The sequence below is a fragment of the Eutrigla gurnardus genome (genome assembly GCF_963514095.1).
Source record: "Eutrigla gurnardus genome assembly, chromosome: 14".
Lineage (NCBI taxonomy): Eukaryota > Metazoa > Chordata > Actinopteri > Perciformes > Triglidae > Eutrigla > Eutrigla gurnardus.
This window is the reverse complement of record NC_139937.1, coordinates 15,400,723-15,428,233: the sequence shown is the minus strand read 5'-3', so window position 1 is coordinate 15,428,233 and position 27,511 is coordinate 15,400,723. Positions and strand designations below refer to the sequence as shown.

At 42.4% G+C, this 27,511-nt stretch overlaps 3 protein-coding genes across 4 annotated transcripts; 1 reads left to right on the top strand and 2 right to left on the bottom strand.

The window, feature by feature from the left end:
• Positions 1-215: 215 nt before the first annotated feature.
• cep76 (centrosomal protein 76) lies at positions 216-9,462 on the bottom strand. The gene is made up of 13 exons (XM_084027344.1): positions 9,218-9,462; positions 8,484-8,639; positions 8,225-8,309; positions 7,875-8,099; positions 7,586-7,771; positions 7,045-7,142; positions 6,710-6,838; positions 6,193-6,384; positions 3,911-4,077; positions 2,949-3,108; positions 2,347-2,520; positions 1,353-1,570; positions 216-560 (listed from the first exon to the last, which is right to left on the bottom strand). Exons 1-13 carry the CDS (start codon positions 9,278-9,280, stop codon positions 422-424), a joined length of 1,992 nt encoding a protein of 663 aa, XP_083883470.1. The 5' UTR covers positions 9,281-9,462; the 3' UTR covers positions 216-421.
• A 765-nt stretch (positions 9,463-10,227) lies between these two features.
• Positions 10,228-18,008, bottom strand: ptpn2a (protein tyrosine phosphatase non-receptor type 2a). The gene is made up of 9 exons (XM_084026561.1): positions 17,779-18,008; positions 15,991-16,081; positions 15,791-15,891; positions 15,588-15,686; positions 14,654-14,791; positions 13,389-13,598; positions 13,041-13,205; positions 12,180-12,382; positions 10,228-11,964 (listed from the first exon to the last, which is right to left on the bottom strand). The coding sequence occupies exons 1-9, from the start codon at positions 17,833-17,835 to the stop codon at positions 11,775-11,777; spliced, it is 1,254 nt and encodes a 417-aa protein (XP_083882687.1). The 5' UTR covers positions 17,836-18,008; the 3' UTR covers positions 10,228-11,774.
• Positions 18,009-18,570: 562 nt separating this feature from the next.
• Positions 18,571-26,325, top strand: seh1l (SEH1-like). 2 transcript variants are annotated; one of them, XM_084026562.1, is made up of 9 exons: positions 18,571-18,787; positions 19,266-19,316; positions 20,760-20,906; positions 21,392-21,603; positions 21,776-21,874; positions 21,971-22,111; positions 22,331-22,485; positions 22,826-22,979; positions 26,049-26,325. In XM_084026562.1, the coding sequence occupies exons 1-9, from the start codon at positions 18,677-18,679 to the stop codon at positions 26,224-26,226; spliced, it is 1,248 nt and encodes a 415-aa protein (XP_083882688.1). In that variant the 5' UTR covers positions 18,571-18,676; the 3' UTR covers positions 26,227-26,325. The 2 variants fall into 2 exon arrangements, with proteins under 2 accessions (XP_083882688.1, XP_083882689.1); XM_084026563.1 differs by lacking the exon at positions 26,049-26,325 and adding an exon at positions 24,210-24,355.
• Positions 26,326-27,511: the final 1,186 nt, after the last annotated feature.

Genomic DNA, 27,511 nt, shown 5'->3' with positions numbered 1-27,511 from the left:
TTGTGTGTGCTGTGAGATTTTGAGGCAAATGTAATGAATTGAGGGTTCAAAGGAGAAATGAGAGAGAGTCATATGCTATAGATTGAAAAGCCCACTGAGGCAAGATTATGATTAGTGTGATTAATTTATAAAACTTACTAGTAGTTAATGCCATATAAAGTAAGTGTTTTCAAATATCACTCTTTGAAAATGCTTTAAATAAGTAAACAGTAAGATTAAAAAAAAGTTAAATTTATTTACAAAAATAGATATATAAATACAATTCTGAGTATAAATGCCTGTACAAGTGAGGAGAGTAGAAATGCCTGAGCATCACAGTCGACATGTCACTGAGTAGGATGTCTTAGGGATCGAAGTATTCTTATGACAACGTATATGTACAAATCTGAACCCGGCCTGTGGCATCCCTCCTGTCCGACGGTCAGAGCACAGAGCGGTATTTACATGCAAACATGAGCCACACTGCACATGCATTCTCAGGATACGCAAACACACGAACGCGGACTGCAAGCCTCACATGGTCGCCACGGCAACACACTATCTCCTGACAAAAGGGAGACCTGCACCGGAAGTGACAAGAAAAACAGAGCATGTCTTTTATAAAATAACAGAGGCAACATTTATGAAGTTAGAGTTATGATTGTTGAATTCTATTTCTGCGAACCGAAAAATCCCGTAAACTGGCCCTTTAAATTACCCTCTTAGAAAAAGAAGCTTCATAAAGAACCCTTTTTTTGAAGAAAGAGGTGCTCAAGGGTTCTTTGTAAGACTATCCATTTATGTTGGGTTCTAGAGCCAGATCTCGATCTCCGATGTTAGTCTAATGCCAGTTGCCAGGACCCAGCTGAGCACTGTGTGTTCAGTTCTGGCAGGATTTGTAACAGAGACATTGAATGTTGTCGAGGGTCCCTAAAGGGAGATTTTCTTCTCTCTCTACAGGGAGCTCTTAGTTCAGGATCCTGCTACAATACACTGCAGCTGGTGGGGATTTTCTGCTGTAAACCTGAGGTGCAGTGCAAACAAAACCTTCTCTCAGGCAAGATGGTGCTGTTGCCTTGGGCTTCAATCACTCCAGTGTGCACAGGCCACTTGAAATGTTCCCACAGCCTCTGCGCTGACTGGGGTCAAAAATCTTATTCGACTGCTGCAGTGGTTTTCCTCAATGTTCCGTTGTGGTTTTGAGGGACTTTCGGGGACGGGACTACTCCAACCATGACTTGCATCCCTCTTTATTAGGCACAGATGCCACAAAACCAACCTGATAGCACTGCATATAATGGGGTTTGGGGTATACTCCTGCTGTGGTCAAGAACACTCAAATAAAAAAACATTAAGGGGTTTTCTCAGCTCACCTGAGGCAGGTGGCGAAGGCTCGTCGAGCATTGCGGTGCAAGAAGTGGATGGGAAAGCCTTTGAAGGTGTGTCCGTCTGGCACCGCCCTCCTCACCGCGTCCTGGAACTCCTCGTTGCCGCAGGAGACGCCGGTGCAGCGCTCCAGCTCATAGGCTGCCAGAGCCGAGGACAGCAGGTAGGACAGTTGGTCGTCCCATACTGTCGCCAGTTCCAGGTCCTGGAGGAGAGAGCACCACAGAGCTCACACTCGGCCTCACATTAAACATGTAAATGAGTGATTATTGCAAACAATCTGTTACATGCAATTCAGAATAAAGTGTTACTAGGAAACGCTAATTAATCAGTTTTTCCATCCATGCGCATTGAGACGACATCATTAAAGAGCACCAGTCAAACCTCAAACAATGGAAAACATGAGGGAAATGTGGTCTTTCAGTATTTTATGTATTAATTAGAGGAAGGTTACAACCAGATCTGATATTTTCATGTTTTGAGTGGAAGCTCAAGTGACACACAAGTCACATGCTTCATGATTTATTCACCAAGTCTGTTGCCATTGCACATTTTATTCACATCAATACGCCAACCTTTCCACCTCAGACAAGCGGGACATTTTTTGTGTGATATTTTGTGATCGTTTTTGGGTTGTTTTTTTGTTTTTTCATTTCCACTCCGTTTTTTCATATGAAAGCTGAAAATGTCAAAACAGACGGATGGATGGACGAATTTAAACCTTTATTTCACCAGAATGTCCCTTGAGATAGAAATCTCTCTCACCTAGGCAACACAGCACGCAACCATCACACAAGGAAGAGACTTAATCCAGCTCAAATAAAGCAGCTGTATTTCTTCATTACATGACTTTTAATGTGGCTTTAAGAACTTCTTTATGGGCTGTGAACACTAGCTGTCACTTTTTTCCCTCCACACAGCACAGGTAACTTAAACATAAAGTACACCATTCAAACTACCTCCTGCAGCGCCGTGTTTTACCTTCCTGTGCTCAGAAACCAGGTAGCGCATCTCCAGCTCCAGCTGGTTACTGGCAGCAGCAGGATCCAGGGATGGGGCACAGAGTGGAGGAAGAGGGGGCAGAGAAGTGGTGGAGCCTGGGGGGCAAACAGACTTCAGAGCCTCTTCGCTCATCGCCTTCCACCGAGACTGATTCTGATAGGAAAAGAAGGGAGGAAAAAAAGCTGAGGCTCTTATCTAGACTCACTTTTTCTGCGAGGAAAGAACCGCTACACGGTAGCCGCTGGGACTTTGCTGCCTTTCTTTAGGCTAACATGACAGGACAGGAGCTGCTGATGAATGGGACTGTTGCAGATTTAATTTCCCTGACAACCATCCAGTCTCTAGCCCAGTGCTCTCTGCTCCAGGCTGTCTGACCTAAAATCCCCACTGTCCATTCAAAACAGTGAACATCCCTGACTTTAGACATTATACCTTGCAAATAATTGTTTTTGTATTTATTTTAGGGGCACTTTTCAACACCAATATGGCAAAATAATCCATAAATACACCAATGGACAATGACATATAAGTACCATGTATTTATTCTGTGGGGAAACGTGTGAGGGACAGCATTCTCTTACCTGGAAGTCAAAGACACAAAGCTCCACAGCGTCTGACGGCTGGCAGTTGGCTAGGAAGGTCTGGTGGTTGAAGACACAGCCCACAGTGCGGTAGGGGGACGAGGGTTTGGGCTGGGGGGCCAGGGGTGGGGCATCTGGGTCTATGGCCTGGTGCAGGTATCTAAACATACATGTATGGGACAGCAAGGCTAATCAGTGTCATTACAAACATACTAACAAATCATCAAATCCATAAAACAATCCCATTTTGAGGGCATTTTGGTGTCTTTTTGTTTTTATAGGTGACGTTTTTTGTTCTGACTTGTGGAGAAGTTGCTTTCTATATATGCTGAATGTATATTATTGAAGTGACAATAAACTGATTCGGAGCTACTAATGGGGGCAACAACGTGAGCAGCTTCAATGTAGCGTTACATTCACTAATTACACACTTATTAGTGGTGTCGACGCTTTCAGTACACCAACAGAAATTAATAAGTGAAGAATGAACAAGAGTTCAAATAAAAGTACTGTCATAATGTAAAAAGAAAACTTGGCAGGCTCCTCAAAAACACTGCTTGAAAACCTTGTTTCTATCACAGACTTACTGCAAAGTGACAAAAGCTATGACATCTATCTCCATTATAAGATCAGCGAGTTCTAGGCAAAACAATAACTGGAGGGACAAAATCCCAGAACTGAATAACCACTAAAATGTAATCAATCGTTTCTTGGCCGACAGCCTGGCCACAACATTTCATGGAGAGAGCATTCTGGGACAGAGACAGGCCGATGAGGCAAAAAGAAGAAAGAACGGCATTGTGGGTCAAATGATTTCTGAGACATTCACTCAAAATGTGAAGATTATATCTTTTGAGATTTTGTAAAAAGATATCCAGCACATAAATATTCAGAGGAAGCAGAAAAAGCAGCTGTGTTAGATATCAGCTGACTGAAGAATGACAAAAAAAACCCAGTGGGACCTGTGTGCCGTCAGACTCTCCCAGAAGGTGATGCTCCCGTCGGTCCCGCGGGTCAGGACCCAGGCGTGTGGCGTTCCCTTGGCTTTGGTGCCCACACACACATATGCATCCAGGCCAAAGCCCAGCAGGAGGCTGCACAGCAGGGTGGCGTGGTCCTCACAGTCCCCCTGGGGAGGACAGACAGGGATGAGCTCAGGTCCTTTTTAGAGTGTTTGGAAACTCTATTATAACAGCATGTTTAGTGTTAAAGTGAGGCGTACTTCCTCCCTGTTCTATTGAGTTCATGAACCTCTTATGACAGATTATTTTAGCCCTTGTGTGACAAACAATGTGGCTCTAGCATGCTCCATTCAGAGGATCATGACACGTGGTTGAGAGCTTTCATCTTAGATTATTCTACTCTCAAAAGGTCAAGAATTCATTTCCATTCTCAAATAAGCCTGTTTTTCTTGGTGGCTGGGTACAGTGCAAAATGTATTGTAAAAATGTAAGTATTGCCATATTAATACCTCTAAATATTACTACTTGATTCTACAAATATTCTTGAAATTTTACAACCAGAAATCCCAAATATTACCACTTTATTTTCAAAATAAAACAACTTTATTCTTGAAATACTGAATATTGACTTTATTCTCATTTATTTTTAACATTACTTTTATTCTCCAAAAAAGACTACTTTTATCTGGAAATACTTTTATTGCAACTTTAAACTGGAAATATGCAGCTATTTTTTGAAATACTGACATATCCCAGGTCTCTTTATTGAGATAGATTGGAAGAGTCATCCTCATACTATTCCTGTTGCTAATCTTATTCATCGTGTCATACAACAGTCTGTTTAAACAGAAATACAATATCCTGTTTTCACGGCACTGTTAGCCTTTCTCACATTCTCAGAAGTGTTGAACACAGACAAGAACCGTCTGCTGGAGAGGAAATAAGCTCCGCAGTCATCAAATTGACCGGCAGTAAGCAACTCTTATTTCACACGTACTACTTTTCCAGTAAAGAGGCCTGGGCTTGTGCTGCTGCCGCTGTGCGTTGGCTCGGGCTACGGGCAAGTCAGAATGATAGATGTTCCCCAGAAGTGCTAATATGGACGGCAGCGTCAGAACAGGCTGGGGACTGATGAGGCTAAATTAATTTTCCCTGGAATGAAACTCATAAATCACAACTGACAAGGGCCACTTTGTGAGAGTTGCGTCGTGTCTGTCTTGCCAGCCGCTCACAGAGGAGAGGCAGGGAACATTTATCCTGCGGTGGTCTGGGAAATTCCCCGCTATCTAGCAGAGATGAAAATGCATCAGTCAGTCGACTCTGCACAAATCCTCCTTTCTCAGAAATGACACAATCAGCTGTGCTCAGAAATGGAGTAAATGTGAACGCAGCTGAGCCAACTTTACCTGATGTGGAGGACTTCTGGAAAAATACTTCTAGGACAACATCCATTATAGTTGGAGAGGCCAGAGGTTATATGAGGATAAGGTCAACTACACTTTTTCTTTTGCTTCTTTTACCACATATCCCTACAAATAGAATACATTACAGAGGACATTAAATCAGAAATCTGTGTCATTGCACCGGTTGATTCTAAAGATAAACTCAGATTAATATAGCTGTGTTTTTTATATGTATATGTGTAATTGCCTTGTCTGGCTATGCTTGTTTTTCTTTCTCTCTGCTGCACTCAGACCTCGATTTGTAAAAGATCTCCATCTCGATGAGATTATCTGGTTAAATGATGGTTTTATCACAACTATCATTAGAAAGCATGGTTTGCAAAACATTTAGCCCATTTAACACAAGCACGCTCACCAAGTGCTGATTTCAAATGAAAGTCTACTGTTCACAGCAATCATGTTCCCAATGAAGTAAATTCTGTTTTGGTGGATAATATGCAGAGATACCATGTAAAGGGATACATTAGGTTGATCATCTAGTGTGTCTAAAACATTATCAAGAAGCTTATAATTTAGACCTCGACAAAATTAAGCATTAACTAAGCTTTTGGTTACAGTCAGCAGAAGGATAGATTATTAGAGAGATGGGGAGAAAATGTTGCTAATATTTTAGAGCACTTGCTGAAATGGTTATTATAGAATGAAGGTTATAATGGAATCATTTTGCCCAATGACAACAAATAACCCTGCTTACACCAGCTTTAACAAGAATTTGGGTGTAAAAAGCTCATCTATGTCTCTGTCAGCTCAGTGACTTGTCATCTGAAGAATAAGTGCATCTGTGTTGTGGCTGCCATGGTGCTGGCCAGTTCTCCTTACCTTCCCTCTACACAGGAAGGCCATTAATGTGCACCACTGCTCCTGCTTGCCGCCGCCTCCTCCCACCACCGGGGCCTTCTCCTGGCCCAGCAGGCTGACGAAGCGGGCCGCCTGTCGAGGGCTCTCTAGCAGCCGACCGGCCCGCAGGACACGCACATATGCGCACGCTGGCCTGTTGACGCCGTTCTCATCCTGCAGACAGCACAGAGACACACTGTCAGGTAACTGGGGAGCTCGGAGCAGATATGAATCTGAGGAACTTGGAATGCAATAATCCATAAAGTTAGGAATACGAGACGTCCTCTCCCTTAACAACTAACACACCAAACCAGAGTACGAGTGGCAAACAGCAAATGTATTAGTTTTGAGGAACTCCCTGAGCAGTGTCTGCATATGTAAATAATTTCCTCTACTATTCACTCCACAGGTCTAATGTAAATACAAAAACAAATCACTGTCCTTCAAAGTAAGCAACACTATGCCATTTTTCCCACCACGACACGTGATTTACACAAACCTGCGCAAAGATCTTGACCATTTTGGACTGGTGTGATGGCCGTATCTCAAGGAACTCCCTCCACCACTGTTTGGCATAAACCAAGAAGAGCCTCTCCTTCTCCGCCGTCCTCTGCCTCTCCAGTGATTGCTGAATGAGAGGCACACAGTTACTGTACATAGATCTGCGGTGTTTCATTTTTACAACGCTGCCTTTTTTTTTTCAGCTCTAAGAAAGATTGATTCTTAACAGCATTAATGGGATTCCAGTGCTGTAATGACTCACTGTCAGTTCATGAATAATGAAGCGGATGAATAAACACAGACAGGGAGATAAAGAGACTCCAGTGTGCTGACCTGTGTGCTGATGATGTCAGTGCTCAGAGTGTCTGCGAGAGGAGGGTAGAGCTCCAGACTGACAGTCAAAACACCGGCTGGGACTTTACTTTCACTTCCTGGAGACACACATACATGTTACTGCAAGCTGCTGCTGCATCGCTTACTAGCTGAGAATAGACAAAACTACAAAGACCTTATATTTATAACATATGCTTACTAGTTTACTGTTAGTACACATATATTGTACAGCACTCGTGGACACCTCGATGGTTTCACAAGATCATTTACAGAACAGAAAGAAGAAAAATATTGTAAAGTATGTTGGAATGTTGCATGTTATGGCCTCTAAATTGATTTCATTTTTCAAATTTCTAAGAGTTTAAAAAAACATTACTGCGTTTATATTTTTGGATGCTAGTACTACTAGTCTATCAATGAACTGCATTAATCATTCTTCACTCTTGGCCATAGAGGTGTTACGTTTTATGAACGATACATTAATAATTCAGCATCACACCATCATCCTTTCATTCACCGCAGGGCAGTCACCCATCCTCACCAACTCCCATCAGATCCACAGCAAAGCATGTCTTCCCAATGGGCGAGCTGAGGACTGTCCTCCAGTCCAGGAAGTAGGACGAAACCAGCGTTGTCTCATTAGAGGTGTCCATCTTGATCAGCACAAAGTGAACGGGGTCACACAGAGACAGCATGGCGGTCGCATCTGCCATTTTACTACCTTCACCTGCAGTGCCAAAAGTAAAGACAAAGTCAGTCAAGGTAATATATCAAGCAGCAGCGTAGCTGGTCCTCACTGACCGTCACAAACAGCGATAATTTACACCAACCTGTGCGATCTCGGTGGATCTCTAAGAGGAATCCCTCCTTCAGGTCAGGTTCACAGGCACAAGGCACCGGCTTTGAGCAAAACCTCTGGTTGCGGAAGTGCAAGTAGAGCGTAAATGTAGAACACACCTGACCAGGTAAAGGCTCTGGCTCCTGGAGGTGCTCCAGGAAGGCCTTACCACCGAGCACCTGGAGATACAGGTACCGCTTTGTTGGGTCAATATTGGCTGAAAGAATGAAAAGGAATGGATTCTTAACCCTTCCAACATTATCAAGGACAACTTTGATAATGAAATTGATTAGGCTGTTCTATTGTGTTGGTTTATTTGGGCTGGTAAAGGACGTTTCTTACGTTTTTTCAGCTGAGTTATATTCTTGTCAACAAAGTGAGTAGCAGGCTTTGGAGGTGACCCAATTTCTGCATCTGTGGGGATTTCCTACCAAAGCAGACCAACATGACAAAAGCACCAAACAGACAGCTGGTAACTCAATTCATACATTGGGGAAGTTATCTGCATCTGGGTTAAAATTAGCATGAAATTATTTAAGAAAGTTATGATCTAATTTTAATGACGAGGAGCTCTGAAATGTGCCATGATGTGTTGGCCAACCTGGGTAAAGTGTAGATCCTTCATGACGTCGTCTATGATGCCCCTGCGCTGCAGAGCATGAAGGAAGTCCACCTCAGACAGAGGACGGTGTGCTGGGCCTTGGTCGTCCCTTACAGTCTCAGCGAGCACCTCTCGGATCTTCCCATGGATGTCCATCTGGTAACCAAAATAGAGGGATTAAAACACCACACAAGAGGTTAGAGAGAGAGAGATGTCTCAGAGCTCACCAATGTAATTTATGGTATCTAAATATATTTTTATGCCAGACTCCTTGTATATCTTCAAGGTGAGACCAATACACTATTACATTAATTCTAATATTATCCATTAACAACCAACTGCTACAACTCATCTGACCTATTTGTGCTTCAGATAGACATCTGTAGGCTAGACAGGCCAATCCTGCTGGGGTGGAGGATACCAGTTAGCTTTAAATGCCCTAGCTTAGAAATAACAACCGGCTAATGCTATAAATAATTACGTCATAATATATATGTAATAGAGCCGAACTTAATTAAAAAAATGAGTTTAGTGTTGGCAACTCTAAAAATATTATTCATCATGTGTACACTTTCATCAATGAGCAAGTAGACATTCATTTTGCTACATGTTTGAATGGCATTAGCCCTTTAAGAAAACACACAACTATTAAACCATGTATCCTAACTATGACGGCATTCAAAGGGACGCAGTTTAACAACGTAAACGCGCAGAATTAAAAGTAGTTTGCTCACCTTGAGCAGATGGTTGTGAATGATTTGCTTCAGCTCGGTAGCTTTCTCTGGAGGCAGAGACATGACAGCAACGGTTGACGCGCTCGAGCAGAGTTCCGAGCAGAAATAAGCTAGCTACGTTAGCGACGGGGTACTACCGGGAACAATACACATGTGCCTGAGCAATATTCCAGCCTTGTAAACATTTATCGTCCGTAACATAATCCAATTCCTGTGACAGCCCGTGTCAAAGGCAGCCACCACAACAGCCAGTTCAAACTGTGGCGGAAAAGGAAGCGGGAATGCGGCTCCGCTGACGCCTGACGACGGCCCCTCGGTCAAAACGATGGTTTTCAACAAATATGTCCTATAATCACGTAAACTACGAACGATGGGGCATCACCGATGAGATGGTTAATTTTAGGGACGTTTAATTTGATTTCGGTTGAATAAATATTTTACATTTTATTCAGGGATTTAATCGGCTGCCCTCTTGATGTGTGATATGCGACAGCCAGTAGAGGACCCCTTTGTAGTCCAAACTGTAATAGCTCTGATAGGTTTATCAACCTGTTAGGATTTTTCATATCAAATCAACAAGTTATATATTAGTAACACAATTAAGATTTTTTTATTTTCTCTTTAATATATATGGATATAATTAATACAGCGTTTATCTGATTATTCTGTCTAAAAATCTACCTTTTGGGTCTTTTGGTGGATAGCTCATAAAACAAATACAGTGCTCTCCTCTCCACACGCCAATGCCATCCCACAGACATGATAAATTAAATTACCAAAGTAGTCAATATGAGCAAGGCCTCTTCTTGAAATATTGAATCAATTCCTGGAATCCGTGGTGAAAGGCCTCCAGTCTGCCTGCATTGATTTAGCTCATGGTCAGAATGAAATTATGACTATAACACAGCACAGCAGTGCAGGGACGGGAGAGCCGTGGGTGGAGGCTGTAAAGCTGCTTTACTCAGACAGAGGTTAAGAGAGAGAAGAAAAAAACAAGCAGACAAGCAGGGTTTGGTACAAAAGAAAAGATGAATGTTTTATTTTAAGAATTATTTTCATGTATAGTTTTCTGTTTTTTTTTTTCTTTCAAAACACCATCCATCATGTTCTCACTGCAGCTTGAGCAGTGTACAAAACTCCCCTGAAGTCTTTACATGGAAAACAAGAATAAATGGAATGTTATGGTCAAACGCGTCTCTTCCGGGATGAATCAGAACTGAATAAAAAGCCAAAGTCCGATAGTGGTAACTAGCCAAATCAGCGACCCACCATTTCACCTCAGGAGTCGGCATAAGCTCATGACACATTTGGTGCACAATCAACTCTCGATACGATTTAAGGTATCGCACCTCCAGTTACTACAAGCCGGTGCTAACATGCTACTCATGTTAACAACTCGCATAAAACTTTATCTGCTCATGCTAGGAAACCTTGGAGCTTACATTTCCCCCCCCATCAAATTCACTTCAAGGCACATTTTAAAGCTATCTCAACCAGCAGACAAAGAGGTGCAAATGTATGCGATCACTCTTTACCAACGAGAGTTTAATCCAAGGTGCTCTGCTCCAACTTCTAAATTGTACTATTATAGCTTTAGATTAGTCCCAGTCGAATGAAAACCAACTTTGGCGATTCTATGGGTTTAACTGAAGAAGTTGCACGCAACACAAAGGTACTATGACTTATTGTCATGCAATTGTCAGTTATGTCCGAGATCTAACGTACAACACAATTCAGTACAGGATTTCATCATTCAACAGGTTGCCTGGCTGCTACGGACACCTTAGCTTTGGTTTACTAAAAAAAACAACAACAGTGGGACAACTTGAAAGTACACACATGAACCCATCCAGTGGGAAAATACACGCAGTAAGCGGTGACGGAATTGTATGATCAACGTGACAACCAAAACCTATTTGAAAAAAAAAAGAGGTGCTCATATAAGAGAAACATTTTTTAAAAAGTAAAAGGTTTGAAACATCAGCAGGGCAACTCCCCATGAAGTATCCAGTCACACAAAAATATATATCTGGCCGTATTCGGATGCCCCACTTAATGTGAATGGAAGAACAAGTGGTGCTCTGGAAAACCTCTAAATGCATGCACGTTATGCACATTTCATGACAGAAAAACAACGTAAAGCTGATCTCCGGGCTCGTTTTGAAATGAAACATATGACCATTACAAATAAAGAATGTTAAAAAAAAAAAAAAAAAGTCAGAATTATTATTTTCTCTTGCTCTGTACTGCACCTTTTAGCTCAGTTTCTTTCAATGTGATTCACTGTGATACAGTACATTCATTGAGTGACAAGAAGGAAATTAAATGAAATCGTCGTGCTGGCACCAAGATCCTGAGATGTTACTATTTTGTTTTGTTAAGATCTTACATGAAAAATATACACACAATCATCTGATCTAGCGCTCCTGCAATTTTGACCTTAAGAAATAAATACCCTCAGTTATGCACATAGTACCGTCTATATCTACTTAGGGAAGTACCTAATCCCAGGTACTGGTGCAAAATAGGAGTCAGTTTAAAGTGACCCAGAGTGTGTTCACTGGGAGTACATCCAGCACACCAGCAGGCCCACAGCCACGGCTGCCCCAGCACCGACGTTGAGCAGAATGGGTCTCCAGTACAGCCACTTGTCTCGTTTCCTCTCCGAGTCGCTCAGTCTCTGTTTCATCTGCTGGACCTTCTGTGAGGTGCTGGCAATCCTCTCCTCGCGGTGTCGCTTTCTAACACTGAAATAAGAGTCAGTTACCGGTAAGTAGTCAGCAAACAGCAGTGAAGTCCCATTAATCTCACGCACAGAGGAACTGAAGATTCCGTTCATAAGAATAACAAATGAAACTGAGGGAGGGTTAGTGATCAGTTTCTCTGAGGTCTTAACGGTAATATTTTACTGGAAAACTGAGCTTGGAAACTAGTTAACTCTGTGGAATAAGCTGTTACTTACTGCCCCGAGCCCTCTGCCGGGTCATGGTCCACCGGGCCGCCTGCCTCTCCTGCCGCCAAGGAGGCTGAGGTAACCTGTGGCTCCGGACAGGGTCCTGGCTGACCGTTGGGCATGCTGTCGTTGAGGTGAGGTCTGGGTGGAGGTGGCGGAGGGGGCAGATCTGGCTCCAAGTCATCTCTGGACATCACTCTCTGATGGTTCTGCTATGGGGGACGAGACACAGAGACATTTATTTGGACAGCCCAGGATTGTCATCACCTTCCCAGGTGTGAACAGTGAATCCACCTTTGTGTTTATATTATTTTAGTTCACGGTTACTGCAGAATATAAGCTCTGTGACAAAATAACATTTATGATACTTACACGTTTTGTTTGTCTTTATGATTTTTAAAGCGTGAATGCAATCATTGAAGTAAAAGGCTAACACTAGGCTACGAACACACAGGACTTACAACAAAACATGAAAATCTCTTCAGCTTGTGTTAACCACAGACCCTATTTTAGTCATCTAACCCCAAAAAAACAGACGAGACGGGGGTGCAAAAAGTGCAAGAATGCTGACTCATTTCCAGATTTCAGGACTCACTCCTGCACCACACTATTGTGTACAGTTTAAGCTACGAGGCTAACGCAGATATTGTTTAACACGTCAGTAAATACCCCTCTTGTGAATTTAGGTCTTTAAAAAAAAGGCCTAAATGAGACTAGAAAACATCATCACGCCGATTCATTTTTCCTCATTGTGTACACATGTTCTCATGCAACCGTGGTGGAGTTAGTTTCCAGCCTCATGTTAGCTTTTTACTTCTGTCGATTGCATTCACCTTAAAATAAAATGATGTTCATTTGTATCTGAGTTACCTGGGCTGCTGAGTTGACTGCCGGGATGAGCTTAGCTCCCTCGATGACAGCCATGTAGGAGAAGCGGAGCTGGTCAGGTGTCTGGATCAGACCCATGCGGTATTCCCTCATGTCCAGTAGCACCTTCTGGACGTCCACTGACGATGGGTTGTTCCTCCTGTCCATCTGCAGATAGAAACTCGTGTTTAAAATCCAGATGACGTTTTCACTAAATACCGCAGCGTTCACGGAGCTTGACCCAGTGTTTCGGTTAATCCAGACCTTCATCAGAGTGCTGGAAGTTAGGAACTTTCCGAGGAATCACCAAAAAAAAAGTATCTTTGCATTTAAGTTATCACTGGTTCATACCAGGACCAGGCAGGTGTCCACCAAAGCGAGGGTCCCGGAGCGTCCAATCCCAGCACTGCAGTGCACCACCGCGGGCCCGTGCTCCGGTCCCAACGAGCCGGACTCCCGAACCTTGAAGAGGAAGTTTAGGAAGGAGGCCGGAGATTCTGGCACACCAAAGTCAGGCCACGTGGTGTAGTGAAAGTGGTAGATCTTCCTCGACTCCCCGGTCTACAACAGAAAACGTGATGTCAGCCATGACTGGAGCGTTGTATAGACAGAGTTCTGCATGACTGGGCTGATCTGTCACAGCACTTATCATCTCCATATACGTTTAGACTAATCCTGCCGCTACACCGCTACTTTTGTCATCATGCCAGGACGCATTAAAAGTCACGTCTGTACGCTCAGAGATCAGCTCTATCTTTTCAGCCAGACCACATGCTGAGGGGGCCCGGCTCACATTGAGTTTGGATCTCAGTGAGGTGTGGACAGCATGTGGGCACAATATGGCCAATTTATTATATGTAGACCTCCAGCATCTCCCCCCCCCCGACTCTCCCGGGGGGAGTTAATGGAAGAGAGGACTGGAGCACAGCTGAGACCCACACTGGGTTCCAAATTGCATACTTTTACTTTTTACTTTTAGTACCTACTGCAGCTGCCCATACAAAGTGCATATTGTTCAAAGTACATCAAGCGTATTCAACTGGGATGTACTACTTCTTCATAACGCTGCACACTGAAATTTGACTTGCTCATGTATCCGCTGTGCAGAGGGATTGTGGGTCAGAATAGACAGAAAAGCTTGCTGGCTTGCATACAGCAAAATGCAACCGGATGCAGCTGGACATCCAGGTATTTTTTGGCACACTGCATTTGACATACTATGTATTGGGACATATTAAATCCTTTTCTGTCCCACTGAAAAGATGATTGTAACCACGGCCTTGCATGCTGGGCTTCACAATAGGTACAACCACGCAGGGCCTAAGGCAGTTAAGGGCTTATTTTGCAGTCACATTCATCACTGCAATACACACTTTCTGCCCCTTTATGGAAACACGACAACCATGGCTGGAAGTGGATAGAACTCAAATGTGTATTATGTGCAATATAACAGTATAATGTGGGAAAGGATTTTTTCATACAGTAATGGACTGCCCTTTTCCTGAACTACAGACAAAGCAGTCTCCACCTCACAAAATATCATCTCTAAAATATCACTGCGCATTAAAAAAAAAAAAAAAAAAGTTATTATCTAATAGTCAGCCTCTCATGCTCACCATTGTGTTTTGCAGTTCTAGCACTCGGATTGTGTAATAGGATTGGTCCTCCTCTGAAAGCAGCCTGACATCAAACCCTGTGTCTGTGAAAGACATCTGCAGGTCATCTGTGGTGGGCCAGTACTGTGCACACTTTTCCTGTTAAGACAAAAAGGAATGAACTTAGTGGTGGATGGGAAGCCACTCGCTCCCAGGCTTCTGAAGGATGAGCTGGATTAATGCACCACTGGCTGTTCACATAGTTTATTTTGAAAAGACTGGATGCATTCAAGGAATCTATCTTTATCAAGAAATGCCACAGCCAATGTAAAAGAATGCACTGTGTACTCATAACACTTTGGATTATGTTACTTCCCCTCAGGGTCATTACAGTCAACACAACTGTGATTACTATACTTGATAAGACTTGGCCGCTTGTTTCCACAAGTCATAAATAGGGACTGGGAGCTCCCAAAAAAGCAACGCAAAACATTTATCAGACTGATGAACCGTGATGAGACAGAGTCAAAGTTTTGGGGCAACTTTAAAGGTCCATTCCATTCAAAAATGTGTGAAATATTGTTCCTCCACCTGCATGTTTGAGCAGAACGAGGTCTGTTTTCAGAAATCATCTGCTGAAGATGGAAGTTTCTTCGTGTTCATCTTAAATTCTTAGTTTAACACTTGCGCCATCACAACTAGTGTGGAAGCCAGTCATTGGACAATATGCAACTTAAACATGTGTAATGTGGAAACTTTAAAACACTGAAAATACATATTTTCACCAGTTAAACAGAAAAAATATATACAATTTACCAGCAAATATATAACATTTAAATACTGTTTTCCTAGCATTAGAATGGCACACAAAGTACTAACATAGCCAATGTATTATCAAGATATGACACCTTAAAACAAGAAAATCTATGATCACCAAGTGCTGATATCTACTCACAGATCCCTTTTCAATGACTCTGTTGAGCATTATAACAGCTTTGCAACACTGCTCCCAAATCATGAGCCAGAAATGACCACAGGTATTCCTCAATGGCCCCTGTGGAAGCAAAAGAAATACAATCTTACAAAACAACGTAGTGAAATCCTCTCCACAGATTTATCCAACATGTGCTTAGTGACCCTGCTTGTGTTACGTCGTACCTGACAAAGAATGTAAGCTCTTTGGGCTTCCTCCACCATGACTAAACTTGCATTGATGTAGTCATTTTCTGAGTTTTCAAGTTTTACCCGACTGTGATCAACTGAAACCAGATGAGAGACCAGAGAGCCAACACAGATCACAAAGACTGTTCCCAGTAAAACAAATTCTCATTAACAACCTCATTTGTCATATGACTCACATGGGCTGACATCTCTGTAGCGGTTCAAATTCCGATTCACTGGAAGTTTCGCCACTTTATAAGGGTATTCACTGGCTTGCTTATGGATCTCCTGTACAAACAACCACAAAAAAGGAGAAAAACAAGAAGACAGGAAGTTAGGAGTAACACACTGTGTTGACTTAGAATCCGCAGCGATGGGACACAAACTTACATGCAAGTCTTTAATAGCGTTTGTATTTTCTGCTAAAAAGGGTTGTAGCGCATTTCAGAAATGATCATGGTATCCGATATTCCAATATTATCATTATTACTATCACTTACAATGATCCTTAAATTAGGTGTTGTTACATTTTTGGGGCGAGGGACCCCTTACAAGTGAGACCGACTCCTAATGTAACACAGATTAATTATATGCTTGCTACTATTTTTACTTTTGATGCCATTGGACTTGTGAGCCAACCTGAATACTTCAGACCTGTTTCATAGTTATAAACAGCAACATGTTTCAATTCAACCGCCTTAATACCACATATACTTTTAAACACAGGGGCATTTTATTCAAAATGCACTTGGACTCAACTTGACAGCATTCATACATTTCAAGTAAGTGATTTAAAAAGCGTTCAGAAAATGAACAGGAGGAAGACTGGAATCGTCCCAACAAATCCGGATTTTAAACACACTAGACGAAGTTGAAGCACTCCCTTGGCCCAAAGCTAACATGGCTGGAAGTTATGGACACACTATGGTTGTTTTATTGGGGCAAATGTATGGAAGAGGGTTTGGACCACATGGGAATTTTTGTTTTTAAGTTCAAAATTCACGTGGCCCTAATCCTCTTCTGTACAAATGGACTCTCTGTAGATATGCACTTTTTCATGCTTACAATTATATAAATACAGAATTAATATATTTAAAAAAAGAATTATAAACAGCACTATAAAATAGAATGTTAGTAGCATTATAGCATGTTAAATGGTCTACTAAGAAAAATAACATCAGCTGTAATGTCCTTCCTGTCTGTGTAGTACAACACGCACACTACAAGATGGATAAACTATTTTAGTGGTAGGAAATCCACACAAAAAAAAAATCAGGATACCGGTATAACAATTACACTCAGATATGAAGTTACTACATCAACACATATTTTCATTATACAAAGCTTTCTACTTTGACAACCTGTCTAATCCTCTATAATCTAAAAAAATGATTGTTTACGGTGTAATTCCGGGTATTGTACATTTGAGTGTTTCTCTGTAACGTCTAGACAAACTGCTAACTGTTAGCTACAAAAACCTCTCCAGCTACATGTTATCCACCGGTTATTAAGTTAGCTACGTGACATATTACACGGGCACAGCCCAAATTAACCCACCAGAACAGAAACATAATCAACTAAATGCTGGGCTGTGGACAGCTGGTGGTGAAACACACGCGCCTTTCCATGGAAGTCCTGGTGAGTTCTCAGAAACTGCAGCTGACGTCTGCTAGCGTCATCCAGCATTAGCTAACAGAGCCTCAACTATGCCGCACGTTTTCTAGCTACGGAAGTCGGAGACTACTAGCGCGGATTGCCATGTTATTTTATTCGTATTAATTGTGGTCCCGGTGCTGTATATAAATATATACATAGCGTGGTGGGCTTTACAAGTTAAAACAAGTAAACGAGTCGATTAGAAAGCTAAAGAAACCAAACACTGGGAAAGGCTTCCAGCGGGCTAGCTTTCAAATTAGCTAGCCAAGTAACGTTAACTTAGCAACCCATCGTCATAGAAACACGAGAGGCCCAGTGTCCCGACTTACATTGTAAAGGTTTTGCCATCTCCCGGACGAATCAATTTCTTCAAATTCTTGCTCCATTGTGTTGTAATTAGTAGTCCGAGACACTTGCTGGGTGATCACAGACTGTTTGCAGTGCCGTCCACTAAGTTACTCCTTTCTATCAGCCATCTAGACAGCAGTGTGTGTAACCCTGGGGATCCCTGCGGGGAGTCTGCTGCTCCTGCACAATACTGCATGCACGCTCACCGACTTGGGTTGCCAGTTACGTATTACTGTCAACCTAAAAAAAAAAAAAAACACTCTAGGCACAAATTGCTGGGTGGATGTTTTATTATTTATATATATATAAATATATATATAAATATAATTTTAAAGCTATATATTTGAACCCAAATTATTGATAATATGTATTTGTATTCACATTATACAGAAGGCATGATTGCAATATTAGCAATTAGCATACGAAACAAAAGAAAAAGGACTGCCGCCACACACCTCTAGTCCCAAAGTGTTCACTTGGAGTGTTAATAGAAATAAAAAAATTAAAAAAAACTTTAGCAAACCTGGCAACCCCGGCGAACAGAGGAGGGTAGTTTACTGGGCAGTTGAGCAAAAGTAGTTAGCGGTAACTAATTTCTATCTCAGCGTTGCCATTTCTTATATTTATTTTTTACATTGTGGTTGCTGTTCAGTTCGACACAAATTTCAACATGAACGTTTTTATAAAGTAATATGATTCACCTTAAATTGGTTTGAATGCGCCCCTGTGTGGTCAACTCGGGTACACACACTCACACACACCATGCACACTCCGGGGACCCGCCAAACACGTACATGCACGAGTAGTTTGGACACATGACAGGCCTGCTAGCCAATCTCTTCAGATAGTGTTGCTGCTATACTGTGTGTAGCTGCAATCATGTTTGTAGCGCGGAGTATTGCTGCAGACCATAAAGATTTAATCCACGATGTATCGTACGATTTTCACGGCCGGAGAATGGCAACTTGCTCCAGTGACCAAAGCGTCAAGGTAACGTCCGTTAACGTGAAGTATTCATCCGTGTGCTAATGTTAGCCGTCGCAGCTAGCTTGTTAACATCACCCGTATTGTCAACTTCTTTATCTCCTATTGGATGTACTGACTCTCATTTCCCACCAGTCGTTGACAGACGTAACGTGCTGGCATCTCTCGCTCATTCTGGCAATTGAAGGCAGCTTTTCCTTATTGAATTTAGCTAGTTTGCTAGCCTGGAATGCTACAGGCACCATGGCTAGCAAAGCTAGGCTAACTAGATAACTTCAGCTGTGTAAAGCTAGCCAATGTAAACACTGCAGAGTTGACTGGTAGCAACAGCAATAACGTTCCCTGCCATTGTGAAAGTGTAATCTAACATTACTGGAAAACCTTATTCGTGATCTCAGGAATGTCATTGAGTGGCCCATGTTACCAGCTTCACACGTTTTTACACAGAGATATCAGCAGTATTTCTTGTCGTTTTTCTCTTCAGGTTTGGGATAAAAGCGAGAATGGGGAGTGGCATTGCACAGCCAGCTGGAAGGTAAGCCACATGCTGTTTGTTTCTGCTAAAATATGAATTCATCAGCCAGCTTACTTGTATTACAGCATATCGATGGCCAAAAAGCAAAACCTCCTATCTGCAGGATTTTCTCATTGGCGGATTCTTACTTTGGATGATGAGAACAAGGAAGCTTAACAATACCATGTCTGTATTGTTAACACATAATATAGTAATATAGTTTGGGGGAAAAACAGTGTATTATGCATTGAGTATCTTTAAAGGAGTCATCACCTGGTTTTATACGTATCCAGCCCCCCTTGGATCGCTTTGGATCAATTCGTAAAACTTATTAGAAAAAAAAAAAAAAATTTTAATCAAACATTGAGCTTGTTCTGACCCTTTTTCGTACCGCGATTTTATCACGCGAGATTACGCGCGAGGTTTTGACTGGTCCGGATGTGCATTGTATAATATGTAATGAGGCGCGCGTTGATTCGCCGCAGGAAGGACAGAGCCGGGGGGGGGGGCTTGCCTGCATGCAGACTCCAAAACATAATGGCGGCGCTTCGGCGATTTCAGGTAGCGGACGGGGCGGGGTTGGGTGGTGAAAGAGGGGTGGGCTAATGCAAGTAGCCGCCACGGTGACGTCACCGAAGGCGCAGAATCAAAATCTCGTGCTTTAGGAATGCACACCCTTGTGTGCTATTCCTGTTCGGAAAAAGAGCAGAAGCGAAAAAACGGCGCCACTTTCAAACTCCAGCCTTTCAGGCAAGTTTCAACTGAGGTCAAACACAGATATGCATGTTTTAACAAGAGAAATTGCGATTTCCGGGTGATGACTCCTTTAAAGGAGTCATCACCTGGAAATCTGCGCCTTCGGTGACGTCACCGTGGCGGCTACTTGCATAAGCCCACCCCTCTTTCACCACCCAACCCCGCCCCGTCCGCTACCTGAAATTGCCGAAGCGCCGCCATTATGTTTTGGAGTCTGCATGCAGGCAAGCCCCCCCGGCTCTGTCCTTCCTGCGGCGAATCAACGCGCGCCTCATTACATATTATACAATGCACATCCGGACCAGTCAAAACCTCGCGCGTAATCTCGCGTGATAAAATCGCGGTACGAAAAAGGGTCAGAACAAGCTCAATGTTTGATTAAATTTTTTTTTTTTTTTTCTAATAAGTTTTACGAATTGATCCAAAGCGATCCAAGGGGGGCTGGATACGTATAAAACCAGGTGATGACTCCTTTAACAAATGGCATTCTGCAATAATTTTTTTTTAGTTTTCATTTTTCAAGTTCATTTTTCAGATAGGAGGTTTTGCATTTCTGCCACAGATATGGCATTTGCACAATTTATACGACTATTTGTGTCCTACTCTGCATTTCTGGTGGTCTCACTGATATGGATAGAGCTTGCAATCAGACTTGAATGCGAATGGGGGTTCATTTATTTGACAGAATTTCTTTCCTCTTCTGTGCAGACACACAGTGGGTCAGTGTGGAGAGTGACCTGGGCTCATCCAGAATTCGGGCAGGTTCTGGCCTCCTGCTCCTTCGACAGGACGGCTGCTGTCTGGGAAGAGATTGTAGGGGAGTCCAACGACAAGCAGAGAGGACTGAGCCACTGGGTGAGTGCAACTCTAGCATTAGGGCCCAACAGTACAATTTTAAAAGAAGCTACCAGGCTGGCAACCAGCAGCTGTCGCTTGCCGAAACTGAAATTATGGTTGCCTATTTTAATCATCTTGTATTTAGGGTGATTAAGATTATAATGCAGTTATACATCAGCTTGATAATGCATATCTGTATTTACAATTTTCCACCCAGCTGAAAGATGCCGGGGTACTTTGCCTCTCAATACTTCACAATTCTCCTATCTGTTTTTTGTTCACATTCATCTGGATTTTTTTTATCAGTTGAATTCAATTTGCACATTCCTTTGTGATTTTTACGGGTTAGTCGAACTTTGCACCCCACAGTCAAGTGACCTAATTTGCTTTCAAGCCGTTTTCTCAAGAACGTGCGCATGTGAGTTAACATGCAGCGCTGTCTGTCTCCAGTCGTCTGTTTGATACAGGCACTGACCCAATCATTCCCTGGTGTTGTGTTTTAGATAAAGAGAACCACACTCGTGGACAGTAGAACCTCAGTGACTGATGTGAAGTTCGCCCCTAAACACATGGGCCTGATGTTGACCACCTGCTCTGCGGACGGAGTGGTGAGGATCTATGAGGCTCCTGATGTGATGAACCTGAGTCAGTGGTCCCTGCAGCACGAGATCTCCTGCAAGCTCAGCTGCAGCTGCATCTCTTGGAACCCGTCAAGGTTAGACCACCGTTTTACTCTGTTGGTTTGTTTGGACAGTTTCAAACATTCTGGCAGACCGGTCTGGAGGAAAGCGTCTCTTCTTTATAAAAAAAAAAAAAAAAAGAAGTGAACTTTGACCTGTTTTAAGGATCTGTCAGTGTAATCTTGTGTTGTTTCTCCCTTCACCCAGCTCCCGTGCCCACCCGCCCATGTTTGCAGTGGGGAGTGACGACAGTAACGTAGCATACGGTGGGAAAGTTCAGATCTATGAGTATAATGAAAACACAAGGTAGGTGTTCCTTTTAGAAGCAGGACAAAACTCCAAGTAGTTGAAAGAAGTTTTTAATGATTGTTATCATTTTTTTTTCGAACCCATGTTCTAAAGGAAATATGCTAAAGCAGAGACGCTTATGACGGTCACTGATGCAGTCCATGATATTGCGTTCGCTCCAAACCTGGGCAGATCTTTCCACGTGCTCGCCATCGCAACGAAAGATGTCAGAATCTTTAAGCTGGTTCCGATGAGGTGACTAGTTTTTTCTCTGTTTTGATATGAAGGACGAGTAGTACACAGGAATTGCTGAAATTCGTAAATGAAACCCTGCATATCACATGTTGATGTATTCATAAACATACAACTTTTTAACAGTTTCACTTCTGCAGCTGCAACTGTTGCAGATTACGAGGCTCGCAGAATCTTCCGCTGTGTAAATTAATTTTCTGTGACTTGGGCCCAATCTGACAGGAAGGAGGCCACGTCTACGGGACCCACCAAGCTGGAGGTGCAGATCGTGGCCCAGTTTGACAACCACAACTCCCAGGTGTGGCGTGTGAGCTGGAACATCACCAGCACATTACTGGCCTCTTCTGGTGACGACGGCTGCGTCCGCCTCTGGAAAGGTGAGTAGTTACTGTTGGCTTCGGTTCATCTTCATCATCTTTTTTGATTTAACTGGTGGCTACACTGAAAGCTGTTTTTTAATTTCACATGCCTAAAATGTAAGAGAGAGACTTAATTTAATTTTCATTTTCATTTTATCTCAATGGTCCATTTGTGAAATGTCATATACATCTGAAGTTAGACTAAGTTTATAAATTGACAATTTATGATGGTGAAAAAGTTACTGTTGTCAACTTTTCCAGTTTGCTTACATGTGGAAGATATTGTGGATTTGGGTCACTTGTTGATCATGTTGCAAGCAGCCTAAGTACTGTTTTGACTTCCTGCCTCCCTCTGCAGCTAACTACATGGACAACTGGAAGTGCACCGGCATCCTGAAGGGAGACGGCAGCCCGCTCACCGGCTCATCTGGTCAGCCTACAGCCATGAGCACCGTTGTGGGCTCCTCTGTTCAGACCTCCCAGAATGCCCTGAACGGGATGTCTGCAGGAAGGTAGGTGGCGTGGAGCGTCTGACGCCACTCACCCAGCCCAGCCTGAGCCAGTCCGAACTGACAACTTATCATGCCTCACACTGACTGGGACTGCAGCTGCTCACTGACAAACGTCCCGGGCCCCACACTGACCAAATGTTGCACTCATGCAAAGAGCTTGGCTTCCAGCATACAGGTTGTCAGCATCACGCCTGTGGAGTTGGATGTGTGTTTGGTTTGTTTTTTAAGAAGCATCAATAAGCAATTTCCTTTTCGACTTGTACAGATGCATGCAAGACTAGTTTCGTGTTTCCAATTTGCATTGTCAAGTGTTAGGGCGAATGAAAATTAAAATAAACTTGTGTATATAAACTTGACATGTGACGATTATTTCAAGTTGATATTTTGGGATATACAGCAGAAGTATTGTGTTGTTGGGTCACATAAGTTTATTTTAGACATTTGATTAGCTTCAGACTACAACTTAACATGTATTGCCAAACTCTTTGCTGAGCAGAAGGACAACTTGAATGAAGCTCATTAACCAACCTAATTGTATTAACATCCAGCAATATGGGTATGAATACAGCCACTGAGATGTATGGCTATAAAGTGAGACTATGGACCTTTTAGAAGTAGAGATAACACAATCTTTCTTTTACAAATGAAATGTTGAATTCATCAGCAATAAAACACACCCTTTCTAAATTCTGTGCACTCAGGTTTTTGTCGCTCCAGCCTTACTTGGTCTGGTATGACTAGTAGCTTCCAGAGCCTCACTTCCTTCTGATGGTTTGACTCTTCACACTGCTTGGTCATTTACTGTTATTCTGTAATTGTTGCTTCTAGCCACAGTGGTTGCTGTTGAGCAAATGTAGGCTTGATTTAAGATTTGGATTATAAATGCGCAACTATTACTATTTGATGTCATATGAAAAAGGTTCAAAATCCCAGTGGACAAACTGTGTTTGAGCTAACACTGGTTTTATCAGAGTTGGTTTGTGGCTGTATTTATGTTCAACTTAATAACCTCCAACTTAAAACCTCCGTATTTACCATTTTTGTAGTTCTTGACTTAACTCTTGAGTCACGTCTAACCGGAGTAACACATGCTCTGTTATGTTCTCTTTGCAAAAGTGAAAACCAAATTGTATTTTGTGAAACGACTTTGCATAAAAGTTTTGTTGCGTTCCTATTGTGAGAAGTGAGGTTGTTGATTTAATGTGGTGTTGTATTGCTTGTTGCATGCAGGATTGGCAAGAGAGCTCCCTTTGCCCCTCCCCTGCGGCAGCTGACCTCTCCAAAGAGATACCAGCATCCTGCATATTACTAATGTCTCCTCTGCACCAGCTACCGTTTGCCCTTGTGTCGAAATTTGAAATGTGTTCTGGCTGAAAATGTTGTGTTTAAGGGCTCAGTTTGGGATGAAAACTGCATGGCCTTGTTCTTCACAGCCTCCACTTTTTTATTGCCAGTTTATTGCATCTTTAAATAACAATACACATACACTGCTGGTCAAAAGTTTGGGATTGCCTGCCACAAAAGCTTCATATGTTAAGTCAGATGGCTGAGAGGACGATTCTATATTATTAAACTGTCTTTCATCCTTTTAGGTTTGAAAAGTTGACACAAAGATGTTGATTGTTACGAAGGGTTTGTTATACGTGGACAACAATGTGCACAAGTTTCATGCTTTTCATTGCCCGAAAGGGGTTGCGCAACAATGCAATTTGTAGTCCTGTTATGGTACGTAAGAAAATACGCAAAAAAACCCAAACAATGCCATATGTGGAGGATAGAGGATGAGTTTAAGAGTCTTGCAGCCTGAGGAAAGAAGCTGATCTGAAGTCTGCAGCTACAGCAGTTGATACTTCTTTATAGAGGCAGCAAGGTGAACAGGCTGTGTCTGGGCGGGTTTTGTTTTTACTATCCTTTGAGATCTTCACAGGCACCTCTTGTCACTAATATCACTGATGCTGCAGTCGGTAGAGGGGTACCAATTTTGTTCTGGATGGTTTTAATCACTTGCTGTAGAGCCGTCTGTCCTGTGAGTCTGCATAAGGTCTGTTTGTGAAGATAATAACCAACTGCACATTGAGATACTGAAGCCCATAGTGATGCATTTACTGAGCGGTTTCATGGGGGAAATCGCGGTCAATGCTGAGCTGAAATCAAGAAGCAACATTCTGATGTTATTGTCATTTTTAAGATGTGTGAGGGCTGAGTGAAGGGCAGCCGAGATGGCGTCCTCTGTGGATCTGCTGGCTCTGCATGCAAACTGGTGAGGGTCCAGGCTGGCTAGGATGTTGTTTTTGAAACACTTTCTCAGGAGACATCATCAGAACAGGTGTGAGTGCCACAGGGAGGTTTGCTCTGAACAGACTTGAATAGGAACAAGTTCCTGTTTCTGTATAATGCCTATATGAAGCTGAAATATCAACAGCTGTGTTGCTTAAGCAAAGCTTTTTCTTTCTTTTTTTTTTTATACATAGAAGGTTAGTGTAGTTTAATGGCTAATGGAATTGGATCACAGAATATCAGGTGAACATATTTGGACTGACAAACAGTTAAAAGTCTGCAGAACACCCAAAGAAAAACAGGCCCCCCCCAAAAAGGAAAGTTTAGGCTTCAAATGGTGATTCAACCAATAATGATGGAGGGTCACGTGTGTCTTTCTGGGCTGGAAAACTAAATCAAAGGGGAAAAGCAATATTCTCCCATGGCATAAAAACATAAAAACAAAATAATTTTCTTCTTGCAGCCAAAACTATTTTAATATTTAGAATACATTCGGTGCCTGAATTAGACTATTTTGTCTCTGTTAATATAGTAATGATTGAAGGAAAGAAGAAAAACATCAATGTAACAGGTCGCTGATCTTTTGAACAGCAGTGTATACCTTTTAAAGAACAAACCCCCGTCACCATTCTCCCCTCTTTTTGTTTCTAAATACAAACATGCGTCCTTTTTTCCTTTTAATCTCATCTTTCTACTTCGTTTGATGTGTTTCCCCTCTGTATTCCATCGTCACCGTCTTCTCCCCGTCCACGTATATTTGTCGTCTTCGTCTCTATCTCTGTGTTGCTTCAGGTATTTCTTTCCGCCTCTGGATCCTCCCAGAGAGGGGACCAGGTATGGTCACCTGCTTCCTCCCTCCTCTCTAATCGAGCACTGTGACGCTGAGCCCATTCAGCCTCAACAACAGGCTCTTCCACACAGACTCTCCTCAAGAGCGCTGCTGTCCTTACCAGAGGCTGAAGGGCAGTGATTTGGGGCTGTTTTTAGCTCAAATAAAGAAGGGATGTGGTTGGGGGATGGGAGTGAACCACAAAAGTGCCGTTAATTGTAATAAAGACTTTAATTTCTGTTTCTGTTTTCTTCTTTCTCCTGTGCATAAATCCCAAAGGGTATTGAAGATGCCATGAATATCTTTGTGATATTTGCATAGTATGGCCAATAAAGCCAATTTGATATACATTTAAGTAGTCAAATAATGAAAATGATAACCTGTGAATAATAAACTAAACATTTCTCATATTTATTTATTTTATTCTAGCGAATATAAGTTTTGACATATATTGTTTCATTTTGGGGTCATGAAATGTTTTTTCCAAGGACACTGACAACCTCAACCATCAGTGCCTGCAGAGGAAATGTTATTACTCATCGCTTACAGTGGAAGTCAGAATACACAAGATATGAGTAGAGTGTTATTTTGAAGTTTTCCTTCACATTCACACAAAAACAGACAACTGACAGCAATTAATTTGTGTGTGACTGACTACCATGTGGTAGTATTTGTTTCAGGTATGATTTTATCCAAAGCGACACGTGCACATGTCGGATCATTGTGCAACAGTATATCGCTATCAGCTGGACAAAGTAACTGATCCGACCAATTCCATGGCTTTCGTGTTGTTGCTGAACCTGAGATCCAAGGGCAGATACAGGAGATTTCCATGTGGTAATATCAGGCTTTTTCCCCTCCCAGCTTTGCTCTAAATACATGGTATGTAATTTGTTTGAACAGGGAGGATAACATTTCATTTCATGGCTCAGTTATATAGATGCCTCTCCAAAACTGGAATGCATGGGATGCAGCTGTCTGCCAACCGAGGCATTTTTGCAGCTGCTTGGCCGAACACTTGATACAACAAAACACTACACTTGGCACTAACTATTGCTTTCATGTCCTTCTATATGGTAGAAAACAAGTTTTGCTTGACTTTAGCCGAGGAGATAATTTCCTCAACTTAATGCTGGATGTTTATTCTATAAACTCAAACAGTTTGTTTTCCTTTTGTAGTGTCATTACATGATGGCTGCTGTCTAAAAATAAGCAACCCCTTCTTTCATTCATCTTGTAAGGACAAACGCTCGATTGATGCATCACTCCAAACTGAGTATCCAAGTCCAGACGGAATGACATGGATCCCATCCTATTGGCTCCCGACAGTTTCCTCCTTCGCAGTCGTGTGGTCCAATGAAAGTGGTTTAAGTTGTTTAAGTCCCGCCCACGTGACATGGACTCTCACGCGGGCTTCCTGTGGTTT

Bases quoted from the DNA above. Each gene is read 5' to 3' on its own strand.
- seh1l (XM_084026562.1), top strand. From the start codon at position 18,677: ATGTTTGTAGCGCGGAGTATTGCTGCAGACCATAAAGATTTAATCCAC. The intron at 18,788-19,265 runs GTAACGTCCGTT...TTTTCTCTTCAG, and splicing joins CCAGTGACCAAAGCGTCAAG to GTTTGGGATAAAAGCGAGAA. The intron at 22,112-22,330 runs GTGACTAGTTTT...CCAATCTGACAG, and splicing joins TTTAAGCTGGTTCCGATGAG to GAAGGAGGCCACGTCTACGG.
- cep76 (XM_084027344.1), bottom strand. From the start codon at position 9,280: ATGTCTCTGCCTCCAGAGAAAGCTACCGAGCTGAAGCAAATCATTCAC. The intron at 8,310-8,483 runs GTTGGCCAACAC...CTGCTTTGGTAG, and splicing joins AGGATCTACACTTTACCCAG to GAAATCCCCACAGATGCAGA. The intron at 7,772-7,874 runs GTTGGTGTAAAT...TTGGCACTGCAG, and splicing joins GATCCACCGAGATCGCACAG to GTGAAGGTAGTAAAATGGCA.
- ptpn2a (XM_084026561.1), bottom strand. From the start codon at position 17,835: ATGGAGCAAGAATTTGAAGAAATTGATTCGTCCGGGAGATGGCAAAAC. The intron at 14,792-15,587 runs GTGAGTAGATAT...TTGTCTTAACAG, and splicing joins GAGTCATTGAAAAGGGATCT to GAAAAGTGTGCACAGTACTG. The intron at 13,206-13,388 runs GTATGAACCAGT...TTCTATCTGCAG, and splicing joins TGGACACCTGCCTGGTCCTG to ATGGACAGGAGGAACAACCC.